Source organism: Gekko japonicus, unplaced genomic scaffold (assembly GCF_001447785.1).
Source record: "Gekko japonicus isolate JY-2015 unplaced genomic scaffold, Gekko_japonicus_V1.1 scaffold719, whole genome shotgun sequence".
Taxonomy (NCBI): Eukaryota; Metazoa; Chordata; class Lepidosauria; order Squamata; family Gekkonidae; genus Gekko; species Gekko japonicus.
The window spans coordinates 283,078-303,172 of record NW_015175991.1 but is presented as its reverse complement, the minus strand read 5'-3'; the positions used below and the strand labels follow the sequence as shown (position 1 = coordinate 303,172).

The following is a 20,095-nucleotide window of genomic DNA, read 5'->3' as shown; positions in this document are numbered from 1 at the left end:
CCTCCCGTCCCCCCCCGCCGGCCACCCCGCCCTCAGCCCCAGAAGCCCAGTGGTCCGTCCCAGGCACCCCTGCGGCTGATGGGCTCCTCCTCCCGCAGCCGAGTCGCGTCCTGTGCCGCCCCGCCTCCCCCCGCCTTGTCATTGATGTTGTTGTTTTTGTCGCAGGAGCCGGAGCGCAGGCCGAGGCCGGGCTTGGGGCTGCGGCCGCCGGCGGCTGCTGCGGCTAGTGCCGGGCCGGCGGCGATGTCGTCGGTGTGCGGGGGGCCGGTGGGCGCCGGCTCCCTGCCCAGCGAGCTGGTGGTCCACATCTTCTCGTTCCTGGCGGCCCCGGACCGGCTTCGGGCCTCGGCCGCCTGCTCGCACTGGCGCGAGTGCCTCTTCTACCCGGCCCTGTGGCCCCGGCTGCGCCTCAGCCTGAGCGTCTGCCCGGCCGAGCGCCCGCGCCTCGACTTCCTCATGCGCAAGTGCGGCTGGTTCGTGCGCGAACTCCGCGTCCAGTTCGCCGCAGACAACTACCCCAGCGGCGGCGGAGGAGGAGGAGGAGGCGCCGCCGCCGCCGCCGCCGCCAGTGGCGTTTGCGAGGAAGCGGTAGCAGCCGCGGCGGCGGTGGCGGCTGCCGCGGCGGCAACGGACGGGGAAGCGCCTCTCTGCCCTCGCTGGCTGGAGTTGCTGAGGACCTACCTGGAGCTCGTGCTGTGCGTGTTGAGCAGCGTCCGCAACAACAGGTAGAAGGAACGTGGGAACAGCCGGGGGGGGGGGAGGGGAGGAAGGGGACACAGGACAGCTTGCATCTCTCCCCACGCCTCGTCCTTCCTTCCCTTGCAAGGTTCGCAGTGCTGCGTTCGACGTTGGGAGAATACTCCACCTGTTGATTTTTTGCTTGTCGTGCAGCTTTTAAAACCTTGGGAGCCTTGTGAGGGAAAAAGAGGCGGTAAACCTAATGTAAAAACGACATGTAGAAGGTACACATCCCCAAGTAAAAGTATTACAATCGAAAGAATCAGTGCAGAGAAAAGATTCGTGGACATATGAAGCTGACTTTATAGCAAGCAAAGCCATTGTGCCATGTAGCCTAGTCAGGGATCAACTGACCCTTTAAGTTACCAGTGAAGTTGCTGGCAGGCTGCTGTCCTGGGGGGCCACTGGCGGCTTGGAGGAAGGTAGGCCAAGGGGTCCCTGTGGTGTGAGCAGTGTTGCAGGGATTGCTTGGCTAAAGCCCAGGCCATGGAGATGCTGGCAACAAGTGTAGAATCTCCCCTTGGGCACACTGACACTCATTGCTGCAGTCCAACCTGAGCAGTCCCTGCAATGCATCCTGCACTGCAGGGGCTGCACAGCTTAGCTTGCTCCTGTGCTGTTATAACGTCTCAGTTCTGCCCTAATGATTGGTATTGTCTGTGCCAGCAGTGGCTCTCCTGAGTGCTCTTGGGCAAAAAATGCCTTTCCCAAGATCTGTTGCCTCTAGGCTCTTTTAACTCAGTGGTTTTTGATTTTTCCAGACTTGGGCCTGCTATTAGCTCTTAGGTGGAGATATGAAAGCCACTAAACTGCAAGTCTGTGTGACAGGAGAGGAGCTAGAGTTATGATCTTGCTGGTGTCAAGGCCAGAACAGTGAGCGGCAAACAAGAAAGGTGGAAACAGGAAACAAGTCTGGTATCAGGAGATGTACCGTAGTGAGTAATAAGTCACTGGTTTGAGCTGTGGAGAAATTCTCTCCATCACAGAGTAGCTTTATGCTTCTGCTCTCTACACATACATGTTAGCTGTAGGAGATGCTCCTGCTCTCTACACATGCATGCTAGCAGTAAATCTTCCCCAAAAGCAGCATAAAACAAAACAAAAAAACACTGTAGTTCTGTGGGGACCTGTGACTTCCCAAATCTGCTTTAACCTGAGATGGTTAGGATTGAACCTGGGTCTTTCTGTGTATACAATATGTGCTCCACCATTGAGGCATTTCCCCCAGTACACTCCTTTTGGGGGACTACTCAAGTACTGTACTGAAGCCTGTTCTGCTTGCTGGAGAATCTTCAAGGGTGATCTTTGACACAATAGAGTTGTGTGAGATGCTTCTGTCTTAGCTCATTCTTACTTTAGCTTCATCAAGAGTTAGAACAAAAGCCTGCCTATTGTTTTAAGCTGCTAGTTTTAATAACTATTGAATGTGTGTGGTTAAGGTATGTCACCCCAGAAGTACACATAGTGTTCCTTTGCTCAAGGATATAATTCTCCACAGTAGAAAAAATAGTGGATTTGTGGTGTCAATTCAGGGATTAGTGAGAACCATTAAATTCTCTGCTATGGTTTATTGTGCTTTTTGGGTGGTTTACTTTAAGGAACATTTTTTAAAGTAACTTGTGTCTGCATGTTCAAATGTGAACTCTGTTCCCTTCCCTCTCATGGATATACGCTACCCTGAGGCAAATCTAAGAGGCGTGGATTCAGACTAAAATTTATTTGGGCACAAGGACTTCCATCCACCAAACAGGGGGCATTTAGGGCTACTGGGGGGGGGGTGCTTCACAGGAAGAAATCCTTGTACCCTTGCAAACATTAGTCTGTATCTAACCCTCAGTGTTACAGTTAGCTATGTATGTTGTACTTTCAACAACTTCATGTTATGGAAGAGCAGGAACAGTCCTACTGCCCTTCAAGGTCGTGGAATGAGGGAATCTAATTTGAACAGTAATGTTCCAGAGCTGTGTACTTATCTTTTTCTTGGCTTCTGTTCCTTTTGTTTCTCTCTGCTTCATCATAGGATGAAAATGCTTTTCGATAAATGTTTGCACACTTCTCCCCTTCACTGTACTCCTCTTTTCCCTAGATCCAGGTCTGCACAACAGAGTACTTTAGTGCTTATGTCTTAACTCATACCCAGTTTCGAAAACATGAAATGCTTATGACTGTACTCTATTTAGATAAGACATGTATGAAAAAGGTAGAGCAGGATCAGCAAATATATTCTGGTGAATGGGAGATAAATTTATCCAGCAAGTTTATGGTGCATTTGCACAATTAAATTTGTCCTGTTGATATGTATCTTTGGTCATCTTGTTGACAATATCCAGCTACATGCTGGTTCTGTGAATGCTTCACCCTATTCCAGCTTGCTTCAGAATTTTTCAGAAGCAAATACTTCAAAGCCTAGGCTGACCTGCCATCTGTACGAATGGTGAGCTGTTTCCAAGACCAGGATGTTTTTGGATTTTTACCATGATGTGGCAGAAAAATGTAGTGTATTAGAGGAGGGAAAACATCATGCAGCTGCTAAGCATCTGTAGTGCTTTTCAAGTGTTCAAGGTGCTTCATGTTCAGGGCCGGCCCGAGGGCTGCCTTGTGGCGCCCCCCCCCTCAGATGCCAACCTCCCGGTGGGGCCTGGAAACCTCCCAGCTGGGTCCCAGCAGCAGGGCCGGCCGAGAGAGGGCTCCGTTCCCTGCCGCCGCATCCTGCCTGCCCGCCTGCCCAGAGGGGGCCTTTCTGAGCCTGAGCCGCCGCTTGGCCAAGTCCTTCTTAGTCGATAGGGGCCAAACTGCATGCGGTATGGGGAAATTCATGATCGGTAATTTGCTGTTGCTGATGGATTGGGGTAATGACACAAGTTAAAAATGGTTATAGTTTTTTCTGTTTTTTAAAAATGCAAGCGCATCATGGATTTTCATTGCCTGTGTAAGAGAAGCCTGTAGATACCCATATGGTAACTGCATGTTTCTCCCTTGCAAAGTAAATAGTAGTTGAGGAGAAATTGGGAAAATGGCACAAAGGAACGCCGCTGCTGCCACCCCCTCGGGACATTGAGCGGGGGGGGATGGAGGAGACGGAGCTCTTCTCCCCCCCCGCGAGTATCGCGGGTCCCCGTCTTGTTCATGTCTAACCTCTGCTGTCAGTTTCCTAAGTGGCCTAGTGCTAGGGTCCTTCAGCTTTACTTATTGTACTTGCCACTTACTTTTGGAAAAAGCAGCTACTTGCTGCAAAAAAATGAGTGGTTTTTCCCATATAGAAGGAGCCCATGAAAGGAAAAAGCCATAAAGCTCCCATTTCTTCCCCCATGAAAAACCACCAGAAGGGTGGTAGCAGAAGACAAGAAGTGACAAGCTGTCTATCTGAGGAGGAATTGTTGTGGTTTGTAGTGTGGGGGGAGGGAAACGGCTGTCTCTCAGGAAAATGTCCAAAGCTGTGGGGAAGCTGGTCCTCAGCTTCATTAACTGCAGCAGCTTTAAAGATACTCTAAGATTCCGCACACAATTCATTTGTTTCGCTTATACCCCAGTGTTTATCCAAAAAGTGATTTATATAGGTTCCTGTTGCAGGTTCCCATCCATGCCAGACCAGCTTAATTTCTGCAGTAGATCTGCTTCCATATGTGGATCCCCTTGTCAGACTAGGGCAACAGGGAAATTCTGAATACTCTGTATCTTATTCAGACAGCTTCTAACTTCCGTGTAAACATGCAAAAAACTGTGTTCTGAAAAAAAACAATAAAGGCTGTGAACCAAGTCCTTTGTAGCTTTGAAAAGGTATTTTTTCTGTTTCTCTTTTCTGTTTTTTCAGCTGCAGGTGACAATGTATTGAACTAAACATCTTTGGTGTCTGTATATTTACATTCTTGGTAGGTGAAAAAGTATTGTTTTGACTTTCACGTGTGACTGTGATTAGTAACTCTGGACCATCTTTCTGCATCCCTTTATTTCAGATATGCACAAGCTGTGCAATTAGGATGCTAAGCGAGGTCTTCCTGTCACTTCACTTTCTCTTTCCATCTGCAGCTGCCTGCTGATTATCTGTACTTCCCACATTTGGTTTCTGGGGAAATGTGCTTGTATGAAAGAAATTGCTTAGTGATGTTAACCTATTAGAGCACCTAATAAAACAGATTAAGTTAGGAAACACAATACATATTAGCATGTTCAGCATTTTGTAGTCAATAGGCTTTTGAACTGACATTAAAGATAAGACATTTCTTTCTGTCATTGAACTCTGGGAACAAAAAGGCTACATTGGAACCACATTGGCTGATAAAGCTAGTGGCAATCACTTGTTGTGGAGGGTGTTAGGGTGTTCCAGCACAATGGAAAATTTCCATATTATCACTTTCTATTGTGTCAATAGTCATAATATTGAAAGCAAATTGGCGAGCAAAATGTTCTTCACCAAAGGATAGCAGTTGAGAGGAAAAATAAAAGTAGAGGTTAGATTCTTGGGTGGATGGTAGCCTGGCTGAAGCAGCTGCTTTTTGGAAAATTGATCAGCTCCTGTCCCATTTTTTATTCAATCACATAATATGCAGTGATAAAGCTTTTGTAAAACTGTCGCCTAGTAAGCTGTGCACCCAAGCATACTTCTAAAAATATGCGTTCTGAAACTTTGATGCTTTACTAATCAGGATGTTTCTGTTCAAAGTAAGCAGTCTTGTAAAGATCTGAAAGTTCTTTAAAAAGCAACTAATGTGGCTAGCTGCAAGCAATCAAGACCTTAAGAAAACAAAACCCCATGTTTTTGAATTAGAACTTCAATTCTGTTTCAAAATTTTTAAATCCAAATCATATTGCGTTGTTTGTTTGATGTCCCATCCTGTTGATTGTATTGACTTATAATGTGTAAGTTTCCTTGAGTCTCAGTGAGAAAGATGGATTTATAAATGATGTATCCCCCCCCCAAAAAAGTGTGAAATTCTAACTTCTTGCCCACTGTCTCATATGGCTTAAATGGCCAAAGCTAGCTTTTTATTGAACTGAGTTTGTAGAATTCTTGATTATAAAATATGCTCCTAGTTGCTGTGTACAACCTCTGAAACAAGCCTCTCTTAAAGCAGGTGAATCTTTGAGAACTCATACACCATTATCTGGGAACCTGTAGAAACAGCTCAGTGCCAATAGTAGCTGCCTGCTTTACCTTTCCCCAACCTTTTAGAAGTGTATCACTGGGCATGGGTAGAGAATAGGATATTTCAGGATAGAAAGGACAGCACTCCAAATTTTTACTTAGAAAGTTTGAAGTATTAGAACTGCTAAATCATGTTTAGTAGTTGGTTATTATAATTTATGTTTACTGCATCTCTAGGAAAGGCGTAGGGTAGTTACTTGATTATAATGATCCTCAGAAATGTTTTTCTTAGGGGAAATTTCACTGCCCTGGGTAAAACTTGACAGATCTCCATCTGATATTATGAGAGCTGTCACGTGGTTATTAATATCTGATGTGATGTGTTGTACCCAGCTTTCAAATTGGTGGGTGTTTTGGATAGGCAACAGGGAATAGGCCAGTAAAATTTTAAATGTTAACTTCAGTACTGCATGCTTTTCTATGTCTTTCCATCCTACTTCCATGACCAGTCTTAACCAATTGATATCTGTTGTTACCACAGCATATTTCTAGAACTGTTTAATTTATATTTTCTCCTGTGTGTATTCATTTGTTCTTGTGATGATGAGAGCCATTTCCCTCTGGTGTATAGCTTTGTATGTGATGCAGAAATTGTGTTGCATGGAAACCATAGTGCATCTGAATATACGGTTAAAGATGGCATTGACTAACTTCAGACTTGTATCTGTATTCTGGGCACTTCACTGGCAAAGTCATCTCAATTTTTGTCACTGTTCCTTCTGGTTCTTTCAGTAATAAAAGTAAAATTAGACTACAGTAAAAGAGTATCTGAGCTTGAACATGCTTGACAACTTAAGAGCATTTATTTGGGTAAAGTTGCAAATTAGATTATGATAAAATTATTTTGGCAAACACATTCTGTTCTGTTTGACTAAGAGGCATAGTTTCCATTAGCTTCTGATCACTGAGGGAATGCTATAGGTCTCCATACTTTTGAATTCTACTCCAGAGGGTTTTTAACTCCATGCAGTGTTGTCCAGTTTGCTGTTCACTCTTACATACAAGTCAAGGAATAGGGAAATGTTAATGTGCAGCTGAGTTACATGGACTATAGAGGCAAGCTCTGATAAAACTTCTGTTGGAGTTCACACTGGAAGAGTTGGAAGAATCCTTTGTTCATGTGTACATGGGCGGAAATAATATTGGCCCTTCAACCCTTGCCATACCTGATGACTCCTATTAAATTATCCTACTCCTATTATCCACCTTTACTCTCTGTGAGAAAGACAGACTATACATAGTGTAAATAAAATAAAATTAGTTGCTGAACAAGAAGAAGTAACTCTGAGTTTGGTGCACACTAAATACTTGACAGAATTTCTAGTCTTGGAAGCTGTAGCACATAGGCTTGGATCCACCGAAGAAATTCTGTATATGCAGTGGAAGGAAGCTTCTTTGAAAACCTTCCAATGGATCCAAGCCATAATTTGGAACATGAATTTCCCAAGAACTGGATGAAAACATGATATTTATTTATTTATTAGACTTTTACCCCGCCCTCCCGCTGAAGCAGCTCAGGGCGGCTTACAGTAGTTTAAAAACCAGTATAAGAATTAATACAACCTCACATCTAAAAGAATACAATCAGTAAAATAGCCAAATATAACTTATTAAAATTAAAATTACAGTTTAAGCATGGCGGCCATCCATTATAAAGTGCTAGAACGATCAATGTGATCTGGGCTATTAAACGCTTGCCGGAACCGCTCATTCTTTACCGCTCTACGGAATAGTATATGATGATATAGTATATGATGCTAGATGGCATAGATGCTGTTTTGGAGTTCAAATCCTGTTGTGAAAGAGTCAGGGTTGATTTCTTTTAGGATTGACTGATTCCATCTCCTTGCAGTCCAAGGGACTCTCAAGAGACTTCTCCAGCATCGTAATTCGAAAGCATCTATTCTTTGGCGCTTGGCCTTCCTTATGGTCCAACTGTCGCAGGCGTATATTACTACTGGAAATACCATTGCTTTGATCATACCAACTTTTTTTGGCAGGGTGATATCTCGAATGAACAATTCAAAAAGTCCCTAAGAATTTCTGAACGCTGTCTGCTGTTGAATTGCGGAATTGCTAGGTTATCGATCATAAAAACTTCTAAAGCAAGTAAGAGGACTGCATTTCCCTTATGCTTGGATCCCAGGAACGTGAATTCAAGGACTCCAGAAAGTTGTCTAGTTTCAAAACCAAACCACAGCATACGTCATACCCTTTATTTGGACCAACCAAAATGACACAAAATGCTCCAGAATTTTTCATCAGGCTGGGTGTACATACACAAAGAAGGGGAGATGTTTCAGGCCATGATCTATGTTGGGATTCACACCTAATCTTTTTACCTCGGTTTTTACCTCAGAGGGCAGGGAGGATTGCATTATTGCTTTGTTCTTGTGGCCCTTTTTACATGTCCAGGGAAATGCTGATCACTACTTTGGGGTCAGGAAGCAATTTTTCTCCCAGTTTGGCTGGAGATCCTGGAGGTTTTTTGTCATCTTCTGGGCATGGAACAGTGGTCATGGGGTATAGGGCGGTATTTGTGAATTTCCTGTATTGTGCAGGGGGTTGGACTAGATGACCCTGGAAGTGTCTTCCAACTTTGATTCTTTCATGAAGAATTGACAGTTGAAAGAGTCATGATGTTGTTAGTAAGGTGTTACTGGACTTTTGTTGTATGATTTTAAGGACTTTTCTCATCAGCATCTGTGTGCTCAGTGATTGGTGGGCAAGTAGATATACACTGCTGTCAGGGTGCACATTGGTTTCTGTGAGCAAGAAGAGACAAATGATGTTTCTCCATTGAAATTACAAAGGCCAGCAATTTTCACAGATTCCTTATAGGCCGAGAGCAAAGGAACTGCTTTGTAATCATATTAACAGTTTTCAAGATAAATTTAAGGTGATGCAAGGGATGCAGAGTCAATTAAAGACAGATGGGATAGTTTTAGTAATGCCTAGTTTGTCTCTATGCCTGGGCCAGCTTTTCATTCTGTAACAAAAGCCAGATCCTCTATTGGTATGTAGGGCTCCTGGAAATGCAGTTCCTGCTCCACAGGAAAAAGTACCTCCCCACTTCTCATCCAGAATAACGGTACCGGAGTTAATAATGCAGTGGTTCACTTGCCCTTTGATTCTACGCTGTGTGATGGATGCTTTTATGGGGGGGGGGATACAGAACACTTGCTGCAGTTCTAGAGTCACCATGAGAAATAGATTGTGGGGAAAGATAAAAGCCCAACATGCAGAGGACCCTGAATGGTTGTTAAGCATGACCATTATTTAGTTGTGTCTGCGGTATAAATTCAGGATAATTAAGCTTCCTTTTTAATTGTGGCTAATACTTTCAAAGAAAGGTAATAAGAGTAATGCAGTGACATTGGGTTGTGTCCAATAAATTCATGGAACCCTGGAAGTTGCTTCAGAGGTTTTAGGGTGCTCTGGAACAATGAAGGATGTAGCATATGGCACTGCAGCTCAAGAGGTAATTGGTAGGTCACCTCTCCTTTTGGAATCAACAAAGCAAGAGCTCATGCAAGAAGCGGATGTGTTTGCGTGTATTTCTTCTGATTTTTCATTCTTGCTGCTGCAGCACCCTATTCCTTATGCTCTATTTCAGGACCTTGAATGGAATTGCTGGATTCCAGTTTTAAAACAATACTTTGATGATGTTTTCTTCTTGCATTTCAATCTGTTAATTAATTGAAAAATAGCAAATAGGTTATGCATAATTTGTCTTTTTGTGCCAAACTCAACATTATAAAAGACCCAGAACCGCTTCCACTCTGGTTCCTTCTCTGCTCCCTTGTAGCATGAACATGGCATGATGTGATGTCATTAAACGGTATGTCTCCTTGCCAGCCAATAATGTGAAGCAACAGCTGAGAAATACACAGTGCAGAGATGTTGTATCATGCTTTGTTTGTGTTGAATACTGTGAGAGGGAGGCTTGGAGTGACAGCTGATCGGGATCTTTTGTGATGTCTGGTTTGGCCCTAATACTGTGCAATGTGTATAGATTATGCAACTGCACACAGCTTTTCAAATGACAGTGCTGTTCTTTTTGGAATCAACAATACCTGAGGCAAGACATGTCAAGCTGCAAAGCTAAAAATAGTGACACTGCTTGATGTTCTTCGGCACAAACTGCTGCTTATAGTTAACATGCTAGTATTATTGCAGCCTAATTTTTTAAAGTAGAGTATATAGATGAGGTGTGAAAGCTAATGCCTTAGAAAGTCTTTGGGAAACAATTTGTATTTGCGTAACACTGACAGTAAATTGTACACCCTAAGAAATGACAAAATATTGATGCATCTGGGACAAGAAATTAGCTGCATATGAATAGACCTCAGGTAGAGCAGGTGTGTGTGGCAACAGTCTACTGAATTAGGTTCAGATTAGAAGATAGGTTACTTGCTGCTAAGTTCAGGTCAGTAGGGAGAAAGAGAGAAACACCACACTGCATCCATAGTCAATAACCCATGGTGTTTTTCAGTTGAATACCAGCAGTTCAGGTTGTGGTCTTTTTCTATTTCTATTAATAGTTCTGAAAGTTTTCTTAGGTTGCTTTGTACCCCTGTTCACTGGCCTCTCTCTAGAAAAACGTCTTAGTGCCACTGATACTAAGTCCCTTCCAGCCTAGGGGTAAGATTGATAAGAACTTGGGTTCAGGGCCATTTGAGTGGTGGGATGAGGAAAATCAGTGGGATACAGTGATTCCCGGTTATATATTATATCGGAAGGATGGGGGGGAAGGTTTGGAGGTGGGGTGGCTCTGTATGTCAGAGAGGGTATACAGTCCAGTAAGACTGAAAGGGAAAGTGAATTGGATTTCCTTCTGGAAATGCTATGGGTTGAAATGGTGGGCCAAAAGGAAGCTTAACACTGGGAGTTTGTTATCGCCCACCAGATCAAAAGATAGAGGAGGATTATAAAATGATGAATGAATTAAAGATAGCGGCTGGACAATAAAACTGTGTCGTAATAGGTGATTTTAACTACCCACACATTGATTGGGTCAATATGTGTTCTAGTCGAGAAAAAGAGATTGAGTTTCTAGACACTCTAAATGACTGTGCTGTGAAGCAGATGGTCATGGAACCTACCAGAGGAGAGGTGATCCTTGATTTGGTCCTAAGTAACACTCAAGACCTGGTGAGAGATGTAAAAGTGATTGCACCGCTTGGGAACAGTGATCATAATGTTATTGACTTCAACATTTGTATAAATAGGGAATTGGCCAAAAAGACTGACAAAACCACTTTTAACTTTAAAAGGGGTAACTTCTCTGATATGAGGGGACATGTGGGGAGGAAAATGAAAGGAAAAGCAGAAAGGGTCAAAACCATTGGGGAAGCTTGGAAACTGTTTAAAACTACAATTCTAGAAGCTCAAAAAAAACAGGTATAGGAAAAAGCCTGCATGGTTAACAAACAAAGTAATGGAAGCTGTAAAAGGTAAAAAGGATTCCTTTAAGTGGTGGAAAGCTAGTCACAGTGAGGCTGATAAAACAGAACACAGGCTATGGCAAATAAAATGCAAGTCTGTGGTCAGGCATGCAAAAAGGGAATATGAGGAGCATATAGCAAAAAATGTAAAGACCAACAATAAAACTTTCTTCAAATACATTAGAAACAGGAAACCAGCCAGGGAGGCAGTGGGGCCCTTGGATGACCAAGGGGTAAAAGGAGTACTGAAGGATGATAGGGAAATGGCTGAGAAGCTAAATGCATTTTTTGCCTCCGTCTTCACTGTGGAAGATGAGAGGTGCTTGCCCACTCCAGAGCCGCTGAGTTCGGGAGGGGTGTTGAAAGACCTGAGTCAGATTGAGGTGACGAGAGAGGAGGTCCTAAAACTGATAAACAACTTAAAAACTGATAAATCACCAGGCCCAGATGGCATACATCCAAGAGTTCTGAAAGAACTCAATTGTGAACTTGTGGATCTCCTGACAAAAATATGTAATCTCTCCTTAAAATCAGCCTCCATTCCTGAGGACTGGAAGGTAGCTAATGTCACTCCCATCTTTAAAAAGGGTTCCAGAGGAGATCCGGGAAATTACAGGCCTGTCAGTCTGACGTCGATACCGGGTAAATTGGTGGAAACCATTATTAAGGAAAGAATTAGTAGGCACATAGATGAACAAAACCTATTGAGGCAGACTCAACATGGGTTCTGTAAGGGAAGATCTTGTCTCACTAACCTGTTAATGTTCTTTGAGGGGGTGAACAAACATGTGGACAAGGGGGATCCAATAGATATTGTTTACCTTGACTTCCAGAAAGCTTTTGATAAAGTTCCTCATCAAAGGCTCCTAAGCAAGCTCAAAAATCATGGGATAAAAGGACAAGTCCTTTTATGGATCAAAAACTGGCTAATTAATAGAAAACAGAGAGTGAGTATAAATGGGCAGTTCTCCCAGTGGAGGGGTGTAAGCAGTGGGGTACCACAGGGATCAGTACTTGGTCCACTGCTTTTTAACTTGTTCATTAATGATTTGGAGTTGGGAGTAAGCAGTGAAGTGGCTAAATTTGCGGATGATACGAAGTTGTTCAGGGTGGTGAAAACCAGTGAGGATTGTGAGGCACTCCAAAGGGATCTGTCAAAGTTGGGCGAGTGGGCGTCAACATGGCAAATGGGGTTCAATGTGGCCAAGTGCAAGGTGATGCACATTGGAGCCAAAAATCCTAACTATAAATACACGTTGATGGGGTCTGAACTGGCAGAGACAGATCAAGAGAGAGATCTTGGAGTTGTAGTAGATAACTCACTGAAAATGTCGAGACAGTGTGTGACTGCAATAAAGAAGGCCAATGCTATGCTGGGGATTATTAGGAAGGGTATTGTAAACAGATCAGCCAATATCATAATGCCGCTATATAAATCAATGGTGCGACCTCATCTGGAATACTGTGTGCAATTCTGGTCACCACACCTTAAAAAGGATATTATAGCTTTGGAAAAAGTGCAGAAAAGAGCAACTCGAATGATAAAAGGGTTGGGCCACTTCACTATTAGATATATAGATATGGAGCAGAGGTCCATCAGTGGCTATTAGCCACAAGGTATAGATAGGGACTCTGGGGCAAGTGATGCTCTGTCATCTTGGTGCTTGGGGGGGTCAACAGTGGGAGGGCTTCTAATGTCCTGGCCCCACTGGTGGACCTCTTGATGGCACCTGGTATTTTTGGCCACTGTGTGACAGAGTGTTGGACTGGATGGGCCTTTGGCCTGATCCAACATTGGCGTCTCTTATGTTATGTAACTCCCAGAATGTCATGGTTGACAAAGAATACATGCTGAAATAGTTGAATACTGCTTTCCAATGAAACATGAATATAGCCTGTATCTGAAAGGAGTTTATGGAAACAGAACCATACTTTGGGATTGAATGTCTTCTATTGAGCTTTATAGCCTTCCATGCAGACTCTAACCCAGTCTGTGACAATGAAAATAATTTATGGGCAAGTTATTATTATTATTTTGCTTCATACATTATTCTCTGTAACGATCTTGACAATTATTGTCAATTTATCTAATTTGAATCAGAAAGACACAGCTTTGGTGAAAACTAGGATTGCCAGGTTCCCTCTGGCCACTGGTGGGGGATGGGGGGGGGCTAGATCCAGGTTGGGAAACTCCTAGAGATTTTGGGGGAGGAGCCTGGGGAGAACAGGGACCTCAGTGGGGCACAATGCCACAGAGAGTCCACTCTCCAAGCAGCCATTTTCTCCAGGGGAACTGATTTTTGTAGTCTAGAGATAAGATGTAATTCCGGGGGATCCCCAGGTTCCACCTGGAGGCTGACATCCCTTGTGAAAACCTAACAACTTGGAACACAGAAAAAGATCACAGCAAGGTTTGCTGTGCCGTGACTTGATCCCAGTAGGATTATCGTGCCCCGTTATAGAGTAGGAAGAGGAAGGAGTGTGCAAGTCTTCTGGAACTTTGGCCCCAGCCAAGATTGCATTTTAAGCCCCCTGTAGTGTGCCTACAAACAAATAAGCTCATACTCATTGGGAAGGGAAATAATCTTTTGTCAAAGGGTTGGATCCTGTGTAAATTCCATGCATGGAAGCGCAGCTCCCCCTTCTCCACTGCAGCATGAAATGCCTTCAAATGCCTGAAATACTGTGGGAAGAAAGGGGGTGGGAGGGGGGGTGCTTTTGGGGGGGGGGGGGGGGGTGAGCAAAGAATTGCTTCCTCCATTGCATGCACAGATCTCTTCCACATCCCAAAGTCCTCCAATATTCATCCAACCCTTTCTCCACTATCTAATGCACACAGTGGTTGTATTTTGAGATGGATTTCACCATGAATTTAAGCAGATTTCTCACCACTACTATTATAGCCACTTGTATTATATACATTAATATATTTATTAACTATATTAAGCAGCAGTAATTTTTTTAAAACCATGTTATAGATAATTGGGAAACATTCACTATTTTAGGTTCTAAATACTAGGTTCTGTTGATGCTTTTGGCAGTTTATAGGACAATTGTAAAGCAATTTTAAGCTTAAATTTTCTTTGATAATTTAAATGCTGCATGGTTAAAATAGACAAATTTAGGTCCCATGTACTGGAGGATTATATGGTAACTATGCTTCTTATGGCTTATATTAAAGAACAAAGAAGTTTGAGATGCTTTCCAATGCATTGCCTCTCAGACTTAACTCAAGTTTTCTTCCAAACAGAAATCTCCAGAAGTTAAGTCTCTTCGGTGATATAAACATTCTACAACAACATGGAAGTATATCGAATACATACCTCAGCAAGGTGGATCCAGATGGCAAAAAGATTAAACAGTAAGTTGTCAATAAGTGGTGGTTAAACCAGTTGAATATTTTGCTTTACCCAAACTAGACTGTTAATGCTCTATCAAAATAGAAAGAGAATAGAATCCACAGAATTCTGTCTTCTGTGGCCACTGTACGAGCTGGGTTGAACAGATTTGTTTTCACAGTATCCCATGCATTCTTTGCTGCCACATTTTCTTTTGCATACTAAACAACCCTTTTTCTCTGTGTAATTGCTCTAGAACATGAGCTGTTTGCAAGAGGTAGGAGCTGAGTGTTTTGCAGGGTGGGAAACTACCATTCTAGAGGACACCTGGAGGGGAATCAAAAGCCATTTTGTCCAGTCCTCTGATGCAGCAAGTCAACTCAGTCTTCCAAGAAGCATATACTTTATTGTCAGTACTATTGGTCAGGAACACAAGCACTGTTAGGAATGAGTAAAAAGGAAAAGCTTACTGAGATATACAGAGTTCAAACGACCCCCCCACCCACCCTTGGGCCAATCGGCCTGATTCCCACAGGGCGGGAAGGAATAACCGATGCAGCTGAGCTGGGAAACGGAACCAGTCACACGGTTGATTAATATGAAGATACTACAACTAGACAGTGTAACAGAAAATCTTTATGCCAATAAAGGTATTGTATTTGTATTTGTAACAGAAAATCCATTCTGCCCATTTCAAACGTTTCCGTGGTCATGTGGCCGGCATGACTAAACACCAAGGCGCACGGAACGCTGTTACCTTCCCACTGAAGTGGTACCTATTTATCTACTTGCAATTTCTTGCTTTCGAACTGCTAGGTTGGCAGGAGCTGGAACTAGAGACGGGAGCTCACTCCGTCATGCGGCACCCAGGCCTCGAACTGCTAAACTACTGACCTTCCACAGCCTGCAGTTCAGCGTCTTAACCACTTGAGCCACCGCAGCTCCTTATTCTTTCATATTCAGCTTTAAACTTTAAATTAAGTGACAATCCCATGTGATTTATATACATGTGTGAATGAGGGCTAATTTTTATTCTGGGTATCTAATTTAAATTGTACTCCAAATGAGACAATCAGAGAATATGACTGTTATTGAGTACATCGTGCAAAAGTGATCTGTAGCAATTGAGGGCAGTCAGGCTGAGCATGTCAAGCCGTCGTGCACAGTTTGAAATGGGCAGAATGGATTTTCTGTTACACTTGTTCAAAAAAATGAGGAAAAGAACAGCACTTGTTGAAGGCCAGCCATCTGTTGTTGATGGAAGAGCCATGTTGGCGATTTCTCCCTCCTCCTCCTCACTGCATCTCACCAGCCTGTGGGGCTATTTTTCCACACAGCCCTGGGAATTGACTTTCCTGGAGCTGGAAGGGACTGCTGGAAGGAGGGGAAAGTGGGGAAGATATGTGATCATGTGCAAGTGCTCAGCTGGATCCAACCGACATGTCTACTAAATTAGGTTCTGAATTTTTAAAAAATTTGTGCAGTGACAGCTGAATTTGTATTTAATGGGATTTTTGTTGATTGTGTTTTATTGCAGAATACAGCAACTGTTTGAAGAAATATTGAGTAACAGTAGGCAACTGAAATGGCTGTCATGTGGGTTCATGCTGCAAATTGTAACCCCCACATCACTGTCATCTCTCTCAAACCCCATTGCCAACACCATGGAACACCTGAGTTTACTGGACAACCACATCCCTGGTAATACCACTCTTATCACTGCAGTTGAATTGGAGCGCTTTGTCGGCCTCCGCTCACTTGCCTTGGATTTCTGTGATTTTACAGCAGAAATGGCAAGAGTCTTGGCTGATAATAACCATGTGCCTTTGCATCGACTGTCTCTTCTGGTCCACAACATTTCTGTAATGCACAAGTCCTTGGAAAATATGCCAGAAGATGAGGACTGGAAGGCACTGACACGCAACAGCACTAATCTTCGGGTCTATGTAATGGCTTTTGATATCAAGAGTGATGATATGTTAAGGATTCTTAAGCCCAGTATCCCACTGGAGAGGATTCACTTTGACAGCTACATCACTTGTGTTTCAGGAGCGGTTGTTGATCTCATATCTAGGCAGTATGATAAGTTTCTCACTCACTTCATACTAATGAATGATGTGATAGATACGTCTGGCTTCCCAGATCTCAGCGACAACCGGACCGAAGACCCATTGGTTTTGTTGGCCTGGAGATGCACAAGGCTGTCTCTTCTGGCAGTGCACGGTAGGCAAATTATACAAGTGCACAACTTCAGCAATTTAAAAGCTAACGGGCATGTATGTGAATACACACATGCAGAGGTTCTTTTTCATATGGGGGGTGGAAATCAGATGTGCAGGCAGGAATTTTACCTTACGCTAATCTCAGGCATGACTTGAGATAGTCTGTACAAATTAGTCAGGGTTATGTTTGAAAAACCATTATACACAAGCGTCACAGTTGCAAAACAGGTGTGAGTTTTGCAAGAAATCCGGATCTCCACTGTTTGAATGTCCTTACTCAAGTCATGCGCTACTGATTCCTCTGCAGCCATATTAACCCTTGCTTGTGTGTTTAAGATCTCTGGCTGTTTTAACTCTTATGCAGAATACTTTCCATCTGATATTTTAAATGCTAGTGTATATGTATACAAGAAGTCAAGTGTAGAAGTGTTATGGGGAAGGGGGGGAGAGCAGCCTTGTAAAATAGCAAAAAACTGTTTGTGTAGCACACGTATCATTTTTATGAGCTGAGAACGTAAACAAGCCAATTACAAGAGAAGTGGTTATATGAAACAACTGTGGGGTTGGGATGGGGGAAGGGGAAGAAATCTGAAGTTCAGCAAAATTGTAATGGCTGTTTTTTGTTTGGTTTGGTTTCAGGTTACACAGTTTGGGCTCACAACCTGATTGCAATTGCTCGTCTTCGTGGCTCTGATTTGAAAGTGCTTGAAGTCACAGAAGAAAGCATTGATTTTGACCAAGGTGAACTGGCTGATCAGGATGTCGATCCAGTACATAATCTCATTGAGCAGGTATCCCTTGGACTGGGTCGACCTTGGCATGCAGTCATGGACATAGAATTACTCAGTGTCTTTACTGAGCCAACTCGTCATTTTTACAGAGAAATGCAAAGCTTCAGTGAAGGCATTTAGCTCTCTTTATTTACAGTTCCTGTGGTTACATATGCAAGTAGGGTCCTATTATGTTTTCAGTAGTGTGAATTTAATCCCTCTTGTGCTGTGTTTAATCAGTATTAGCTATATAGAATTATATGTATATTCTACTTCTTGATCAAAGAACGTAGTCGGGTATTGGTTTAGAAGCTGAAAGTGGCAATGCTTAGGGCTTTCACGGTTAATGGACTTGTCTTTAAAAAAAAAAAAGAAAGAAAAAACTCAGATGTGGCCGAAGGTTGTCTGAGGTTGCCGGCTAACTTTCTTTTTTGAACTGAGTAACTCTGCAACTTCACTGATTTTACCTGTTGTCGGAGTTCTTGTGCTCGGGAGCCAAAAACGTTTACTATCCATAGCCCAGTGGATTTGAATGCAGTCATTGTCATGTTATCTGGTAGCATGCTACTTTAGGCTTAAAAGAAAATCAAGACGACTATCCAATACCATTTACTGTAAACCTTTTGCTTTCATTTCACATACAATATCCGAAGCATGAAATATTGCCACTCTGCAATCTCTTCCTTCAATATGAAACGGTAGTTTCTAGCACTGTGTAGCTTCTTCAGATGTTTTCCTCACTCTGAAGGCTATAAGTTGTAGTTCCATTGTAAATGAATTGTAGCTTCTTTTTCTCGTGGTCTGTCAGCTTCTCCGTACAAGTTAGCTTTGGGCCCAGATTTAAAAGGAAATGTTAAGTCTCTATGCTCCGAAGGGGTAAAACCATAACAAGTTAGATATAAATTTATAAGTCTACTTTGCTTACAAACAAACATTAGTCGTGAAATCCCTAGCAACTAAGTCACTGGATTTTCTCTGTCAGCGCCTGTGTCAGCTGCCAAAGAATAGATTAAAACGAAGAAGTGCCCACATGCTGGCAGAGGCAGGCCAATTTTTGGCCAGCCAGATACTGCTAGATTGTAATATATAAGGTCGAATTTCGACCTGTGGTACACAGCTGTGCTGTGGCTCAGTCAGCAACCTCAGAACTCTTAAACATGCACCTGTTTCACTGTGAATAGTGAATGTAAAGGAAGGAAAGGAAAACAGATACAAACCTTATTCTATCACAGGTATGAGCTGCTATGATGCATGAAGAACATTCCATGAAGTATGTTTTAAAATCTTGTTATATCTGAGAGGCTTTAAAAGCCGATATAAACTGTTTCAGGGCAACCGCGGTACAGACGTGGTCTCTGTGAGACTTCCACCTGACCCAAGTTTTAAGTGGTACGAATGTTGTGCATTTAATGTTAAAGGACAGTCTGCAATAATAAAAGTAAGTGGCCAACGTGGGTGCCCAGCAGTGCTGAGACCTGGCTGCCATATTGTAAGCTTTGGAAAACACAATTTATGCAACAGATGTCCAGATATGATTCTATTTATGGAAAAGTTTATATGTGTTTTACAAATGGTTTTACCATCTTATATTAAAATGACCTTTTGACAGGTGTGCGCTGTTTTGTCTCCAGTGAGCACATACCATGCGGATTTTATATGTACATCAGTAGAGTGAATCCACTGGCACAGTGTGTGTATATGCCAGATGTGGTGAGATTTTATCTTATAAATGTGATCAGACTTAAAGTATCTCCTGACAGAAAATGTAAGGAAACCAGCTGAGTGTTTGACTTGATGACTGATGTTGTATGGTTTATGTTAAATGTATATTCTTTTAATCAATGAATAAAGCATTAAAATTGATGGCTGCAAAATATCTTATTAGATCAACATGGTCATTTTAGCATCAGACATATCACACAATTGTAAACTGCTTGCTTTTTTAAAAGTGCAGTAAGTGCTGTAGTCCGAAACAATCCACTGGTTTAGTTTTTAATGCTGTATGAGCATTTTAGGAAAATAACCGGAGCAAAAGAGCAGACTTGTTGGTATAACTTATATATTGTTGGCAGATCTTAAAGTTTAATATATAGTATATATGAAGTATAATATATTATATAAAACATATCAAATCCTTCCAGCAGTAATTGCTCATATCAAAACCTGATGTTCTAGGAAACTATTAATAACCTCTCCCCTTATTAAATGAACCAAACACCTAATATACTTTTGGCTTGCCATTTTATCTATTAATGAATTTTACAGTGTTGCACACTCTACAGGTATATTTTAAACTGACAATGGGTAACTTGCATAATTTTTGTGTAAAAAAATCTATTTCCCTTAGCAATGTGTTACTCTCCCTCTCACTTCATTACAGCTCTACAGAACACACTTAGGGCATGATGTGGCCAAAATTGTTCGTAAGGCCTACTGA

General features: G+C 42.5%; 1 protein-coding gene across 1 annotated transcript; it reads left to right on the top strand.

The window, feature by feature from the left end:
• The first annotated feature begins 78 nt into the window (after positions 1–78).
• FBXO33 (F-box protein 33) lies at positions 79–19,523 on the top strand. Its single transcript, XM_015426353.1, has 4 exons — positions 79–725; positions 14,579–14,689; positions 16,204–16,889; positions 17,528–19,523. Exons 1-4 carry the CDS (start codon positions 79–81, stop codon positions 17,797–17,799), a joined length of 1,716 nt encoding a protein of 571 aa, XP_015281839.1. The 3' UTR covers positions 17,800–19,523.
• Positions 19,524–20,095: the final 572 nt, after the last annotated feature.

Excerpts from the sequence above, each read along its gene's own strand:
- FBXO33 (XM_015426353.1), top strand. The coding sequence starts at position 79 with ATGGGCTCCTCCTCCCGCAGCCGAGTCGCGTCCTGTGCCGCCCCGCCT. Across the intron at positions 14,690-16,203 it reads GATGGCAAAAAGATTAAACA|AATACAGCAACTGTTTGAAG; the intron begins GTAAGTTGTCAA and ends GTTTTATTGCAG. Across the intron at positions 16,890-17,527 it reads GTCTCTTCTGGCAGTGCACG|GTTACACAGTTTGGGCTCAC; the intron begins GTAGGCAAATTA and ends GTTTGGTTTCAG.